This window comes from Camponotus floridanus, unplaced genomic scaffold (assembly GCF_003227725.1).
Source record: "Camponotus floridanus strain SB8 unplaced genomic scaffold, Cflo_v7.5 scaffold29, whole genome shotgun sequence".
NCBI classification, from domain to species: Eukaryota; Metazoa; Arthropoda; class Insecta; order Hymenoptera; family Formicidae; genus Camponotus; species Camponotus floridanus.
The window spans coordinates 174,499-186,467 of record NW_020229425.1 but is presented as its reverse complement, the minus strand read 5'-3'; the positions used below and the strand labels follow the sequence as shown (position 1 = coordinate 186,467).

The 11,969-nt window shown below is 36.1% G+C and overlaps 1 protein-coding gene across 1 annotated transcript in view; it reads right to left on the bottom strand.

The window, feature by feature from the left end:
* LOC105254976 (microtubule-associated protein futsch) overlaps positions 1-11,969 on the bottom strand; it is a 53,469-nt gene that overhangs the window by 20,596 nt on the left and 20,904 nt on the right. The window contains 5 exon segments of the mRNA XM_025409871.1: positions 1-1,911; positions 2,095-2,506; positions 2,763-2,920; positions 3,054-3,226; positions 3,368-3,466. Of these exon segments, the coding sequence (XP_025265656.1) occupies positions 1-1,911; positions 2,095-2,506; positions 2,763-2,920; positions 3,054-3,226; positions 3,368-3,466 (2,753 nt within the window).

The window sequence follows — 11,969 nt, the reverse complement described above, 5'->3', positions numbered from 1 at the left end:
TTCTTTTCTGGCTCTTCCTTTTTCGACTCGGTCGTCAAGAACATGTTTCTGTTCGCCTTCGCCGCTTTGAGCCGAGTCCTCAGTATAGACTTCTTCCTTCTCTACGATGAGGTACTCGTCTTCTTCAGTCAATTCCTGGCTTTCTTTTCTGGAACCTTCTTTTTTAGGCATGTCCTCAATTTCGGCAGTAACATCCTCTTCCGTAATATCCTCTTCTTTTTTATCTATGGCCTCGGCTGTAATTTCATCGTCTCCCTCAAAACGATCGTCTTTCCGAATCTCTTCAATCCTCTCTGCTTTTTGTAGAACAGCTTCAATTTCCTCAACGACCTCTCGTTCTTCTTTGAGATCGGCCAACACTTTACTTTCTATAGAATCCAACGACATATCTTCAGATTGCTCGATTAAACTTTTATCAATTGGCTTTACAGATTCCGGTTCTATTCCAGACGGAGTAGAAACCGTGGACGAATCGGTGGTGCCTTTGTCGCCCTTTACTTTACGAATGACACCATCTTTATCAGATTTCACGGAAGTGGTCGGCGTGCTACGAGTAGATTTTGCTGGACTGCCTGGCATACGAGCTTTGCTAGGACTAACCGGTTTCGTGCGACGACTGATCGGTTTTCTATCCGTTGGTTTAGGTTTCGCGGATACTTTAACAGCAGGAGCCGCGACATCTCTTACGGCAGACTTCTCGACTTCGGATTTTTTTTGTTCCACCACTTTTCTATTATTAGCTTCCTTGGCGCTTTTGGCTGGAAGACTGGGCATGGCTTTGGACGCTAGTTTTGTCTTTGGCGCAGCTTTCGATATCTCCGTCCTTGTGGCGGTACCGTTCAAGGTCTTCTTCGGCGTCGTAGGGGAAGACTTTACAGCATCTTTCTTCTCTGTGCCAGAAGGTTTAGCTCTTTTCTCACTCGACTTTGGCTTCGGAGTTACTTCGCTCTTTTTCAACTCGGTCTTTATCTTGCTTTCCTTTGCTTCTTTCTTCTTTGGCTCAGGCTTGACTTTATATTCCTTAATTTCCTTGGATGCAGTCTTATCGGATTCCAGTTTAATTAAATCACCTTTTTTTATTTCATCCTCCCGTTTCTCCACTTTAATCGGCTCCTTTTTTGACTCCTTTTTCACATCTTTTAATTCTTTCTCAATTTTCTTGCTTTCCTTTGCCTCAGTTTCAATCTTCTTATTTTCCGCGACTTTTTTCATCTTCGTTTCGGTCTTTAGTTTACTCGTGGGAATAATCGGCGTCGATTGAGGAGTTGTTTTAGAAATTGTTTCATCCGCAGGCTTAATAGACTTGGGCTCCGATGGTTCTCTTTTCTCTTTCTTTGGCTCTGAAATTTTCTTCGATTCCTTCTCGATAAGGCCAAATTTCTTAATCGGTTTGTCTCTGAGCGTTGCCAGAGATGTTGACGGCGATAATGTTTTTGCTGAACATACTGGGTGCTTCAGAAAATCTAAATGCTTGAGTCGTTCAAAACCTTCGAAAATTTTATGCTGTGGCGTGCTGCCGGGAAAGAGAATTCGCGTGATATTATCCTCGGGATTAGCCGGCTGCCAAACTAGGAGCGCGCATATCGACACGAGATTCTGAATCGGGAATGTGAGATTATTCGAGTCCTTCTTGTGAGAACCGGCAAACAGCTTCGAATCCGACGCATGCCACTTGGATAGAAACTCGCGCACTTCGCGACTGTCTTTGCTTGGACTAAGCACGTACATGTCCAGCGTGCCGTGGCCTACTTTGTGATAGAGATTAATCGGTTCGGAATCTCTGTAGCAAGGATGAGCACGGAGATTGATATGCCGAAGATTCAGCACCATCTCCTGACCGATATCGGTAAGATTGAGGATGAGGGGATCAATATCCTTATCGCCATCAGGTGAATTTGATTGTCTTCTTTCCTGTATTTTGTATAATTTTTATATGTATCTGTACTTAACGTAATAGATATTGTTAAGAAAGTGTAGCGGAATGTCAATAATTATTAGAAAAGTATTCAATTATTATTTTAAATGTTTTAATTGTTACAAATATTGATAGAAATTCTAGATAAAATTAAACATTGAGAATTGATGGTTACTTACGACTAAGTTACAGAAGAAATGGCCGATTTGAGGGTAGACATGTAATTCCTTCTTCTTGCGGAGGACGCTAAACATGCCGCCAATGTTGCTATTATTTATCCTAGTGACTAGAACTGCATCCAATCGGTCTAGATGCCTAGTGAAGTCCCAGAAGCAGGCTTTTCTGGCGAAGCCGCCGTCAACGAGCATGTTGAAACCATTTATACCGAAAAGTGCGGCATCACCTTGCCCACCGGGGAAGACGTATAAGGTCGGATGGCTAAATCTAATATTTCCGACGACGTCCGACGGTTCCATGAGCTGGTCCAGCGTTTGCGGCACGAGATACTGTCCTATATAATTTGTGAAACTAGTAATAGCCGGCATGCCAGCTGTAAGAACATCGTCGGGATTCACTCTGACTCTGCAAAATCTGTAAATAAGAAAAATATATAAACAATGAGGAACAGAGTAGGGTAGTATTTTTTAGGAAAAGAAAGAGAGAGAGAGAGAGAGAGAGAGAGAGAGAGAGAGAACTCTTTCACGTACGCATAAAAAATTAAAATTTATTTATATTGAAAAACAATTTTTATTGTTAAATTTCATAAAACGTTATATTTTTAGAAACTCATGAGCCAATTGTGCAATGAATTAAAATTGCTTTCGAGCAAAAGGGAAACGATACATACCTGCAACAAGCCTCCTTCGATAAACGACTTGTCGTCCAGTCACCGATACCCGCACAATGTATATCTACGGTAACGCTATTCTCGTAGGCACGAAGGACTCTCTGCACTTCATGTTCGCTGAATGCATCCAGAAAATCTGCGAGACTGAAGGTTCCATCCTGAACAATTATTGAACATATTTTTAATTCAAGCTTACTACCGAATATTTCGAAAAACTTTTACAATATTAATTAGAAGATTAATTATAATGTTTTTCTTGAATTGTGTATAACATAATTCTTTGAAGTATACCTGTAATATCCAGGAACCATTACCGCCGAAAGTGTATCCAGCGTGTATAATGTGCCGATGTTTCGTGAAGCTTGCAAGGAGATTGCGAATACATTGTAACAATGTATTTGTCTGCGGGTGAATAAGAACTTCCGTTACGAGATTCTCGGTGGCATATTGAATCAATCTTTCACCTAGAAAATCCCATTCGATCAGTTCCTAATACGAATTATATTAAATATAAAATATTAAGATACGAAATAATGAATAATGACGTATATATTTTATATTATAATAATAATAAATTAAAATAAAGTAAATGTTTTTGTAATTACCATTTCTGGCTTCTTCGCCTTCGGGGGCTTGTGCTACTAAGGCCAATAGTTCTTTCTCCAGATCTACGTGACAACTGTCCTTGTCCCATGATAGAAAACCTGCAACAATCAAGAAAAACGGCGATCGCTAAGTACAGGCGAACTTTAGAAGCAAAATCCTCTTTGTACATGTTAAAGAGATCGTCGCAGTATCGGAAAACTTTTGGAATGAAATCTGCATATAAATCACTGTTCTTCAAGATCAAATGTAACTTTAGATATTCCAACGACATGCTCTGTTATGAACTTGGCCAAGCTTTTCCAAGACTGGCCCTGATATTTCAAGTGAAAAGTAGATTGTCCTCGTTTTAAATCATCTCTTTGCATGTATGTGCATAAATTAAAGAGACTGCTTGAACTTGCTCCAAATAAATTTACATCTCAAGAATTAGATAATAGAACAAGTACATAATCTATGAGATTATGATTGCCATTTCAAATATTATTCTATTTAGATCTAAAGTAAAAAAAAAAGATATTTAAATATTATTAAATATTAAGAAACTTTTCATATGTCGAAAAACTTTTTCAAATTCTTGAAAATATCTCAAATTTTTGCTTAAATATTCATTAATTACAATACTGCATTTAAAACGTGCATTTAAAAAATTGAGCATTGTGATAAATCCCAAGTTATTATTGTCGAAGTGTAAGACGTTTACAAGTGAGTGGGACAGCGGGCAATAACTGCGTATAAATATGTAAGACTGCAGTGGTTTGGCTTCAATAGAGCAAGGGTAATTCAGCCATCGAGTGATGTAAGGTTAAAGTTAAGATGGTAGAAGCTGTCAAGCTCAAGTTATGATTTGATTGATGAGAGAAGTAAATTAAGTATCGCATTACAGGCACAGCTTTTTCGAACGCATTGTTTTTCTAGATTTTACTAACAAATAAAGAAAGTAGATTTAATGCAGATTGAGAGAAATAAATATGAAAATTAATTCATATATTTATTTATAATGTCTTTTTGTTAATAAATTTATTTAATGTGTTAAAGTAATATATTTATGGATTAGATAGTTTCATGTTACAAAAAAACATCAAAAAGACAGTCCATTAGACATCCATTAAAAGATATTGTAGTTTCACAAAATAGAGTGTCTTTGTGTATAGAAAGTTATTTTTACTGAAAATGATCAATGAAGAGAAAAAAATTAATATTATGAAATAATTAATGCAATAATTTAGAGAATTTTAATTGAAAAAATTTTAACTGAAAATACTAATAATATTTTCCATCCGTAAATTCTCAAGTTTGTTACATGTGAATATAAAAAATTAATTACAATTTATATGTAAAATTAACATAATAAGAGAAACGAAGAAGAATGCGTTTCTATCAAGAATTAATATGAGATAATTACAATAAATGAATCAGCGATCTCACAATCAGTTTATCACGAGGGTGAATTGTATGAGGCGGTCGTTTCGTGACGTCACCAACACCGCACCCGTCACGTGGTTCCATGCCAGCTGGCAATCGATCGCCGCACATCCTGAACCCACCCTCCATTGCTAACTTTAATGCAGGGATACTCTACTTTTGACATCGTGCAAAAAGTATCTGATGCTCTCAATATATTATTCCATATATGTTTCGAAAAAAAAAACTATATATAGAGAGAAAGCAATAGAAGAAAATAATTAAATTACTAAAATATACAACAGCAAGCAGATATTATTTTTACTTTTATTATTCTTACGTTTTAATATTAATAAATTATTAAATACGCATTCAAAAGGAAACATATCACATTTTAAATATGTATATTGACAGTGCAGTAATTTTTAAAATTTTATTTAATTTTTCGCGAATTAATCAAGGTAAAGCCTTTCTTAGAACGCTTTTCACAGGCGGAAGCGTTGAAGAATTTTCATCCGGCGTCTTGTGTCGAATTAAAGAATTGATGATACAGCACAATGGAACGTAACTCGTTGCCAAGGGAGTTCGAACTGGCTCTCGCGTAATTCTATATCGGCACAGTGTACACAGAAGTCTGGTTCGAGACGTTGCCTGGCAACATCGTAGTATCAATCAATGCCGAGGATAAAGACGAGTCGAGGAAAATTAACAAAAAAAGAAAAAAAACGGAAAGAAAGTAAACGGCCAAGAGGCATTAGTCCGCGCGACGGAATCCGCACAGCTATCTCTCATTGCCTCCAATTTTATCCTGCAATAAGTAAATACATGCTGCATACTTTCCAGTAAACGTGGACGCTATTATTAACCGCGCGACTGATGAAACATATTCACATTCTCGCGAAATTACAGTTAAAACTGCGAATTATGCGAGTGCAGACCAATTGCCTAAACGGACCAGGCTCGTTAATTCATTAAAGTTACATTCCATTAATTTTTACGTACATTTCTGCAGTTACGGCTATTAAAAAGCGAGTAATCCATTTTTTCCAATCAATTTAAAATTGAGCGAGAAATTTGTGGAAATTGAAAGTTATCTGTATGATAAACATGAATTATTGCATATATAAAATGAATAAATTAAATAAATGAATTGAAAAAAACGAGTTTTCGATAAGCCAGCAGCAAAAAGTTACATTGTCATTGGTGCTGAATCGAGTGTACTTGATGTGTCAAACTGATTGGAAGCCCCGAGGCTGATAGGGAGAAGCCGTTCCTCGTGGATCACGTTACTTAATGCTCACCGATTCCCACCGGTTTTAATCGCAAATAAGTGTCACAGCGATCGCGACAGATCCGAAAATTTGCATAGAACGGATCACATTGAGGAGAATCGGTATCCGTCTCTTACTTCTCCGACGTAAGATGTATTGTCAGTAAAAGTTCATCCCTTGATGAGACTTAAAAACTAGAATATAATTTTTCTTTTTTTCGAAAAGTGCTCTCTTGATGTTGCGGAAAATTAGTCTCCATAATTCAAGGAAATTCTGTGCTTGCGTTTTCGATCCAGAAATCAAACTTGCAGAAATTATGATAGTTCATTACAATTCACGTGGAATGAATTAATTCGTGGGGCATAGCTAATTGATTATATTAGCCACATGATTAATTATCGAAATTAATTAATACATATATTGATTAAATTGTGGGTAGATTAATGACGTAAAATTTAAGATGCAGTTTTCCCTGATACATATTTCACGTTTTGCTTGCAATTACTTCCGCAGCTTCCGTTCGTCCGAGGTAAATAATGTTCTCGCGTGAGGCCAAGCATTTCGCCGACAGGTCTCTTCTTCTCTCCGTTTATCACCGAAGTAGCTGCTAATTGTAACCAATGAATTCTATGACGCATTATCGTATCGCCTGCTGATTCACTATTTAACTCGAGCACTCGAAACGGCATAACGTTGCCTTGTCGATGATAGCGGTATGCAACTTGCTTAGCCAATTAAGGAAGCCAAAAGCTATTAATTAAACGCGTGACTTTTATAAGAATACCGGTCTGGTGCGTGTAATGAATCGTTAGCTCGATGGTTCGTTAAATGGATTGGAGAAAAATAGAATTTATCAGCGGTAGAAAAAGGGATCGGAATATTGAGTGTCCATCAATCTGTAGATATTCTCTGGAAATTTTTTATTATTCCTTTTAGCCTGTTAGATCAGATCTTTCTCTGGCTTTACGGAATATATTCATTTTTTTAAATCAGTAATTTCATCAGTAGAACAATACTGAGGATAAATACTGGTTCGCAATTGCAGTTAAAAGCAAAGTGCCTAGTAATTAAAAAACAGATTACTTTAATTAAATTGCCCACGTGAATCTTGTATGCTCGCGCATCAACATATTCTCATGATGAGTCGAAATCGAAGGAATCAATACTTCGTCGAATAAATCGCACGTAAAGACGTAAAGACGAATGAATAGATTCGGCTGTGCGACAATTGGAGCGAAAGAACGTTGCTTTGTGAATGGAATAACAGCTATCATCGTGTTAAAAATGTGGCACTAAAGGGCGCGTTTGTTTCACCGGAAGTTTCCGCTTTTAATCACAAGAGTGATGTATATCGCGATCAACTTGCGAGTATAAGAATACTTGTGCGAGCACACATATAGGATCGTATATTCATGTTACATTTTCAAGTCATAGACGTTGACGTATCCAGTGTCCCGCGGTTTCCGGTTTTAACGTGTGACACGTCGCTTCTATCTCCCGCACAATGAGGACGTATCTAAATAGGCGATCGTCATGCGAAAAGCGTAGGAGGTTTTCACGATTGTCCGCGGTAATGTAGTGTATCGGCGTGTCTCCCATGATGTACATACCGTATTTGCAAAAGGGAGAGAAAAATCCAAGGCCAGTTTTTCTATCTCAACAAGGTTTTCTCCGTAATATCGCATAATTTGATTTTATTACTGGCCTGAGGTAAAATTTTTTTTTCAAGCTACCAACACGGAGATGAGGTATTTTTGTCACGATTGGCACACTGAGAAAAATCGTTTGATTGTACCAACAAGACGTATATGATTGAAGGCATTTTGGTTAAATCAAACAAGAATTTCTAGTTATCATGATAAGACTCGATTTTTTATAACTAAAACGTTTAATAGATTTTACTATAAACATTTGGTTAGTATTTTCTGGTTGGATTTATAAAATTTCTTGTTACATTAATTTTTTTGCTTGCCGCTAGGCGGGCAAGCTACTCTTAACTTAACTCGTATTCAATATTTGCCATGAAATGTATATAAAGAACTAGTATTAACATTAAATCCAAAGTATATTTTTTTTCTCTTACGAGCAGTAGTGCCAGAAAGAGGACGCTAGCTCTCTGATTGCATGTGTTTGAGTTGCATCCTCTTCTTGCATCACTGTTCATCAGTTTAATTTCTAACAAACTGAATTTAAAATAATTTATTCAATAATCTGAATTGAATTTATCCAATAATCTTGCTGGAATTCAAAATATTAAACAGACTTTTGAGATCAAATGGAAAAAATTTTAGACGACTTGGTGCTGGGGAGTTTAATATTATTAACCAGAAAATTTGGTAAATTTAACAGGAAGAAATTAATCAGAGTTATTTGGTAATTTCTACAAGAATTCTGGTCCGTCCATTTTCCAACAGACATATTGGTTGAATTTACCAGAATTCTAATTAATGCAACCAAATTTTTTTCTCAGTGCAAAAATGTAAAGGTCGCATGCGTGCGTATTTAATTATTATTAAATTCGAAATGAAAAATCGTTAAGAATTTCTATAATTTTCGATATATCAAAGGGAAAAATGTCACCATTAGAAAAATTTCTACGCTATTAATTCCCGTCCTCGTGATCTCTCGTAGACACGTACAAGAGATATTCGACGCTCGCGATGTCCCTATGGATTAGCAGCTTAAGCTAAGTATAGACAAAACTGCACGTTTCTTCGCAGCAGCTTCGTACATCTCTTAGCGCGCTTTCGCGTTTCTCGATTTGCATTTGCTCGACTTTATTTTTTTTCCTCAGCCGTTGGATGCCGGGAATGTTGGGTTTGTCCCGACTATGTTTAGAAATGGTTTCTCGTTGTCCTGCCTGCAACGCGTCTACGATGCGTGTAGTAAGTACACGTGCGGTGTACTACGCCTTAGCAGCACCGGAAAAATATTATTAGGTATATAATATATACATATACACATATATTTTTGATATAAAATTTATATAAAATTTGTTTGAATTATTTCACAAAAATTTAAAGAGAAAAACTGTCTATTTTACCTTCGATATTATGCGAGAATAATATGTTTCTATGCAAATTTTCAATGCAGGATAATATTGCAATATTCATAAGCAGGAACGTGTTCTAACATTTCTTCAAGCTACCTCGAATATATCGGCTAACTGAAATATAAGCGGAACGTAAAGCTTTTGTAACACAAGAGGATCGAAAACTTTCTAGGAAAATTGCTGACGTCGATCCCGATTAATCTCTCTGGAGAAAATGCCGAAGAGGTCAATGTGACGACCTCCGTTATTTCTGCTCAGCATAGATAATCCATATAATCCATGTTCCATTTTTTGTTTTAAAAAAAATATATGTATATAAAATTCTCATTTTACGTTAATTTGAGGAGGATAAACTTTCAAATCTATATGTGATATAACAATTCTATATAAATTTAATATAAATATCATAATTTAATGTAAATTTAATAACATGCAAATAAATATATATGTATGCAATATGTGATATCATTAATATTTATGCAAGCATATTTGAGTTTGATTTTGCTCTGCCAAGGGTCTTTGATCGAGTTTGACAGGTCGAAAGTAGATCCGGAGAAGAAAATAGTAGCGGATATTCAGAAATGCAATGCACGACCTCGGCAGAGGGAGTATAGAGATCGACCTAGCTCACTCGTTGCTATTTATATTTCCAAGACAAGGGCGAAGACCTGAATCAAGGATTGAGAGTGGATGTAACAGAGAACGTCCTTTTTATGTCGAAAGGTTACGATAAAAAAAAATGAGAGAGACATTTTATCGAGAAGAATTATGTTCGTTAAAAATTGTGAAATTTTCGAAGATACTTTATCGCATTAAAATGTTTTTCTGAGAGCGAAAGAGAGAGAGAGAGATAGATAGAAGTATTTTCTCCCCTTTTTATATTATAGAACTTTATCCGGGATAAAAATCATAATTAGTTATTTTTTGTAGCGTATCGCAAATATATCTCCGTCATGACGCAGATGGAAATAAAGTGGTCAATAAATTTGAAATAATAAACGAGCTAAATATAAGAGATATACACGGGTATCCGAAGTGTCTACTGCATCATTATTCTTCAGCAGCCAATATTTTCCGCAACATATACATATATAAATTAAACTTAATAACTAGAGAGAAAAATACGTCTATCAATCTTGCATATCACTGCAATTTCACGCTAACTTTGAATATTTTTTAATAGATCGCGCGATGAATTAACCAATGGCATAGTCGTGTGTAAAAAAAAGGATATAAATATAAAAATAATAATATAATGATATAAATATATAAACTATATAAAATATAATAAATATAAAAATATATAAAATGTAAATATAAAAATAACATAATCATATAATATAAAAAAGAGGGATTTAAGGGAAAGGAATGAATAAAAATCTCGTGTTACATTATTGAGGCAAAGTGTCTTAAATGATCATAGTGCTGGCGCGAGGAAACGAGCGCATAAACTGGACTGTCAAGTGCAATTCGCGCCGACAATTTAACGCGCGCGTCAATTCGCGTATCAGCTGCAGCTTCTTCCTCGCGACCGAAAATGAATGCGTTGAATCATGGGCGGGGTCAAAGCACGTGGATTTTCATAATCGTTGCCGTACAATAAGCTCGCTCGTCTCGTCTAGACATCTCATGCCGAGATTTATTTATGAGAAAGAGAGATTCGCCTACTATACGTCTCTCTCGTGCATTTTTCATTGCGGAAACTTGCTCGACTATCGTCGAATGCATCTCTTCCTTCCATTCCCTTTTCAGCCTACTTTTCAAATATATACATATCCACTTAGCGGCAATGGATTGCGTCGAGATGACATGGAAACATGGGAAAAACTCCGGTCGTGTCGAATGATTAATGAAGGAAGCGGAAGAGAGCGTAGCGCGTTGGCGTCTGCCAGCGTTTTCTTGCAACGAGTATGCATTTATTACGGTCGATGCGAAACGGGAACCTGGTATACGACGAACGTAATTTCGCAAATTAGACTTCCGCCCGGATTTTAAGGTGATAAATTTTTACGACATTTCTCGAGGAAAATCCGATTGCCCGATTCAGATAAGAGAGAGATAAAAAATACGGAAAGAAATTTCTTGTTTTATGTCAGATCTCCGTTAAATTTATACTTGATGCAGAGTCTAAATCCGAATGCAATCGTGACGAAACAAACTGGCACGAAAGGAGTGCGTGTATTTCCCCATGACGGCTACAGATTTGTTCACTGATGTATGCCGAGTTCATTTCGAAGCGAAGTCGACGCCATCAACAGGGTGATAACGGCAAGAGCGAGGGCAAAAAGATGAATGTGCGATGAACCGTAGGTTCCCAGGTAACGTGACCCGTTTGTAGTTCAAGCGTGAATTGCTTCGGCTTCACCGAGGTCTGCACTTGTCCTCGCTTAGGGCACGACCACGTCGTGTGCGATCAACGGGTCGTTTATATCCAGCACGCACTATTGCTTACGATTACTTTATGGCCTCGCATAATCAGGGATTAAGATTAACGATATAATTTTATCGAGATTTCCAACATTAACACGAAACATTCTATTAGAAAAATACACATGATGGACAGATTTTATTGATAATTGAATTTATAAAGATTTACTAATATTATTTAGATTAATAATTATATCAATTTTTAATTAATTGATGTATTTTAATTATCAGCGATCAATATAAAAATACTAAAAAAGTATTTTTCTTGGACTTCGGTAAAAAAAGTTCCTCAATAATTATAATCAAGAAAGATATTTTCTAATTATAAAATTCGACGAAATATAAAAATACATATCTTAATTCAGTGAAAATATTGATTTAATATTTACAAGAATTGCATCTTTCTTTAATTCCTATTTCCTCTAAAAATATATTGATCCATTTGTCCAA